The 4,979-nt window shown below is 44.0% G+C and overlaps 1 protein-coding gene across 1 annotated transcript in view; it reads left to right on the forward strand.

Moving 5' to 3' along the window:
- The window catches only part of LOC102988225 (izumo sperm-egg fusion protein 4), a 3,948-nt gene extending 1,079 nt beyond the window's left edge, over positions 1 to 2,869 (forward strand). The window contains exon 4 of the mRNA XM_028495378.2: positions 2,849 to 2,869. Within this exon, the coding sequence (XP_028351179.2) occupies positions 2,849 to 2,869 (21 nt within the window). The remainder of the gene's footprint in view (positions 1 to 2,848) is intronic.
- The last annotated feature ends 2,110 nt before the right edge of the window (positions 2,870 to 4,979 follow it).

Below are 4,979 nucleotides of genomic sequence, written 5' to 3' on the forward strand. Positions count from 1 at the left end.
ATACCTTTGTTCATCTATCACAGAAAACTTAGCAGTGCAGAGAAGTCCCAGAAGTGGAGCAGTCTGTGTCTGGGGTCCCTTCTCTTTCATCGATCTGTGTGTGCTTAGCCCAATAACACGTTTTTTGATGACTGTGGCTTTATGGTGAGTTTTGAGAACTGCCGTGGCTGTTCTTCCCAGTTTTACTTCTTGTCAAGACTTTTTTCAGCTGGTCTCACACACTTAACTCTTCCAGAATTAATCACCCATCCATCTGTCCCTCCCTGCATCCAACAGTCATTGAAACAGTGCTGACAGAAGACATCCCTTTTCCTGTGGGACTTACCTTCAGGTAAATTTGCACCAGCAGAGTTTTATAAAGAGCCAGATAGTATATAGTGTCAGCAGGCCACACGGTCTCTGTCCCAACTGCTTAATTCTGCCATAGCAACACAAATGCATTAAGACGAATGGGTGTGGCTGTGTGCCAATAAAACTTTATTTACAAAAACAAGCGGTGGGCCAGATTGAGTCCCAGGGCTGTAGTTGACCAGCCTCTGCCTCAGTGGTTCCTTATGATCTTTAGAATCAATTTATCAAATGCTAAAGGAATTGCCTGGAGGGATTGGTCTTTGCAAAGATACAGGTTGGGAGAGCTGACAGTTTAGAATACAAAATATATCTGAGAACATGTTTATCCAGGGCATTTTTGTGAGACCTTAGGAAAGTTTTGTAGTTTCTTCAAATAGGTCTTGCATGTATATTGCTAAGTTTCTGATTAGTTTTTGTTTGTTTTTTCTCTGTTGTGAGTAATTTCTCCCTTGTATTTTTTCTAGTTGGTTCTTGCTGGGAAGCTGTAGATTTTTTGTGCATTTATTTTTATCTATTTGAACGATTTCTTTCTGAACCCTTCTTAGCGTTAATAATTGCTCCACTGATTCCGTGGTCTGGCACTGTCCGGTAGACTTCTCTGTGATGATGGGATTGTTCTAGATCTATGCTCTCCAGTCCTAGCCACTAATCACTTGTGGCTGCTGAGCACTTGAATTGTGGCTCTTGCAACTGAGGAACTGAATCCTTTTTTTTGTTTTCTTTTTTTGGACACACTGCGTGGCTTGCGGGATCTTAGTTCCCCAACCAGTGATTGAACCTGCGCCCTCGCCAGTGAAGGCGAAGAGTCCTAACCACTGGACCACCAGGGAATTCCCAAACTGAATCTTTTATTTACCTTAATTTTAATTTAGATTTAAATAAGCCCTGAATTTAGAGTTTTAAGTGAGACAATTACGTTATGGGCAATTAATTTCTCATTCTCTCTCATTTCTGCCTCATTTTTTCTGTTCTGATTGCATTTCTGACCACCAGGGCATTGTTCCGTAACAGAGGTGTTTTTCACAGTTCAGTGTGATCATTGATACTGGTTTCTGACAAATCCTTTTTAGTACAGTAACAAGTTTCTTTCCATCCCTTGTTCACTAAGAGTTTCCATGAAGTGTGGGCATGGGATGTTATCGAGTGCTTTTAATGGATTTTGGTTTGTTTGATCTGACAGTTGGCCATATAGAAAATTATGCATTTGTGTGACAACTGCCATAGCCCAGTTTGGGAGCACTTCTGTTACCCCCAGAAGCCCCTTTCCCCACTTACCCACCCTGATCCCTGGGCAGTCACTGACCTCCTCTCTCTCTAGTTTTGCTATTTGTAGAACTTTCATAGAGTTAGAATGATAGAATGTGTAGGCTTTGGTCTGGCTTCTTTCACTGAGTGTGCTGTTGTTTATAAGGTCCATCCACACCGTTGTATCGGCAGTTCATTTCTTTCTATTGCTAAAGTAATTCACATTACTGCTGAATTCCATTGCATGGATGGACCACGCTTTGTCCACTCACCAGTCGATGGGCGTACGGGTTATATGGGTTATTTCCAGCTTTTCATTACGAGGAATCATACTGCCATGAACATTCCACATTCGTGTAGAAATATGCCTGTGGAAGAACTGCTCCTTTTCTCTTGGGTGAATACCTAGGGGTCGCATGTTGGAATTAGAGGGTAACGTGACATTTTAAGAAACTTCCAAAGTGGCCGCCCCATTCCCCACCCGCCAGTGGTGCCCGAGGGTTCCAGAGTGTCTTTGGCCTCGTAGGGGAGTTGGGAAATATTCCCTCCCCCTCTCCTTTCTGGAAGAGTTTGCATAGGGTTGGTATTATTTCTTCTGGGAATGGGCTCTTCTGTGGGAAGATTTTTTTAAATATTTATTTATTTATTTATTTGGTCTCACTGGGTCTTCGTTGCAGCAGGCGGGCTCCTTAGTTGCGGCTTGAGGGCTCCTTAGTTGTGGCAGGTAGGCTCCTTAGTTGTGGCATGCGAACTCTTAGTTGTGGCATGCATGTGGGATCTAGTTCCCTGAATCAGGGATCGAACCCTGTCCCCCTGCATTGGGAGTGCGGAGTCCTATCTGCTGCGCCACCAGGGAAGTCCCAGTGGGAAGATTTTTTTTTTTTTTTTTTTTTAATTGGCTGCTTTGGGTCTTCGTTGCTGTGCACAGGCTTTCTCTAGTTGCGGCGAGCGGGGGCTACTCTTCGTTGCACTGCGCGGGCTTCTCATGGTGGCTTCACTTTGTTGCAGAGCACAGGCTCTAGGCACGTGGGCTGCAGTAGTTGTGGCGCACGGGCTTAGTTGCTCCGTGGCATGTGGGATCTTCCTGGACCAGGGCTGGAACGCGTGTTCCCTGCATTGGCAGGCAGATTCTTAACCACTGTGCCACCAGGGAAGTCCCAGAAGATTATTAATGACTAGTTCACTTACTTGTTATGTGTTTGTTTAGATTTTTCTCTTCACCAGTGAGTGTTGGCAGTTTGTGTCTTTCCAGGAAGTCGTCCATTTCCTCTAAGTTGTCTTAAGTTGTCGGCATAAAGTTGTTTCAAAGTTCTTTTATCACCTATAGGGTCTATAGTGATGTTCCCTTTTTCATTCCTGATTTTGGTAACTTGTGTTTTTTTCTCTTGGTCAGTCTCCCTAAAGTTCTAGCAATTGTTGATTTCCCCCCACCCCCAAAGAGTGACCTTTAGGTTTCATTGATTTGTCTCTATTTTCTCATTCCCAGTTTCATTAATTCCTGCTCTCACTTTTATTATTTTCTTCATTCTTTGGGCTTGATTTGCTCTTCATTTTCTAGATTCTTGAGATGGAAGCTTACCTTGCTGATTTTATTTTTTAAATTAATTAGTTATTTTTTGGTCACGCCACACGTGGCTTGCGAGCTCTTAGTTCCTCAACCAGGGATTGAACCCGGGCCCCGGCAATGAAAGTGCCAAGTCCTAACCACTGGACCACCAGGGATTTACTGGAAGCTTACCTTGCTGATTTTAGATCTTTATTTAATACATATATAATGTTTACTTCTAAGCACTGTTTTAACTGCATCCCTTACATTTTGATGCTCTGTGTTTGCATTTTTGTTTCAGTTAAGATCTTTTCTAATTTCCCTTGTGTTCCTTCTCTGACCCATGGGTTACTTAGAAGTGTTGTTTCATTTCCAAATATTTGGGGATTTCTCAGAGCTCTTTCTGTTGTTGGTATGGAGTTTAATTCCTCTCTTTGGAGAACATGCTTTGACTGCTTTCAGTGCCTCTGAGTATATTTGTTTGGCCCTGCATGTGGTCTGTCCTGGAGAATGTGCCATTGCACCTAAGAGCATGCACTCTGCCGTCGTTGGGCTGAGGGTTCCGTAAAGGTCGCTTGGCAGCATTGTTCAGTCTTCTGTATTCTTGCCGATCTTGTCTGGCTCTTCTGTCAGTTGTGGAGAGTGAGGCATCAGAACCTCCAACAATAATCGTTGGATTGTCTCTTTCTCCTTTAACAGTCAGTTTCTGCTTCGTGAAGTTTGGGACTCTGTTGTGTATTCATTTGTACTGTTACCTATCCCCGTGTACTGACCCTCTGTTCACATGAAACGTCCATTGTTCAGTAATATTCCTCATCTTCACGTCTGTCTTGTCTGATATCTGTGTAGCCACTCCAGCTCTCTGGTGGTTTCCGAATGCAAGGTATGTCTTTCCCCATCTTTCTCCTTTCATCCCCTTTGTGTGTTTGAATGTAAAACTTCTGAGCCTGTGATGTCCATCTGTCCCATCTCTGGTGACGTGAGCCTTGGTCATGGGGTAGATTTCTCCACTGGATGTCACCACCGTCCCCTTGTAAATCACCCTTCCCGAGGGATACTTTGGGACTGTACAGACTTCCCATTTCCCCTCCTGCTTTGCCCGCTGGTGTATGGTGGTTCCTGCTGGAAAGAGTTATTTACTCTAACATCTGCCATATGGTGATTTCCTATTTCCATAACTCCCTCTGCATTTGTTAACGGGGGTTCTAAAAGGAAGAGCTGTCCCTTCTCCCTTATTCATCCATTCCTTCAGTTATATATTTATTTCATCATGGACTCATGGATATTTATTTTATCCTATGGGTCATCATCCGGTGCGAACGTCATTTTGTTGTTCATATCGTCCCAGATTTGGCTCCTGTGTCCGTTCAACGTTTCCCCGTCATGTTGGAGCGTGTTTTTACTTTCTGGTGCCACAAGATACTCCAAGCTTATCTTGTCCTTCCCCTGCCCCAGCCCTGGAGTCAGCCATTTCTCCAAGGAGCTCTGGTTCGTTTTAGTGGAAAACGGTGTTTAGAAACCAAGACTTGGGTGCTGGGTGTGCCCACTGCTGCTGGGGTGTTGTTGTTTAGAGACCTTTTTAACAGGTAGAGCGAGGAGATGTACCAACACACACATATCTCTGTTTATTTCTGTCTCTCCACCCATCTGTCCATCTGTCCATCCACCATCCATCTACCTGTCTAAAAGCCATGAGATTATCTTGATTGCTCTGATTTCGGTTCAGCCCTCCAGAATTTATTCCAGCCCCCTCCCCTTATCTATAACTGTTTTCTCCCATGATGAGGACCCTGGCTCTCTTTCTGCACATGTCTCCTTGGTAGCACACACCTAGATA

Source organism: Physeter macrocephalus, chromosome 2, assembly GCF_002837175.3.
Source record: "Physeter macrocephalus isolate SW-GA chromosome 2, ASM283717v5, whole genome shotgun sequence".
Classification (NCBI taxonomy): Eukaryota; Metazoa; Chordata; class Mammalia; order Artiodactyla; family Physeteridae; genus Physeter; species Physeter macrocephalus.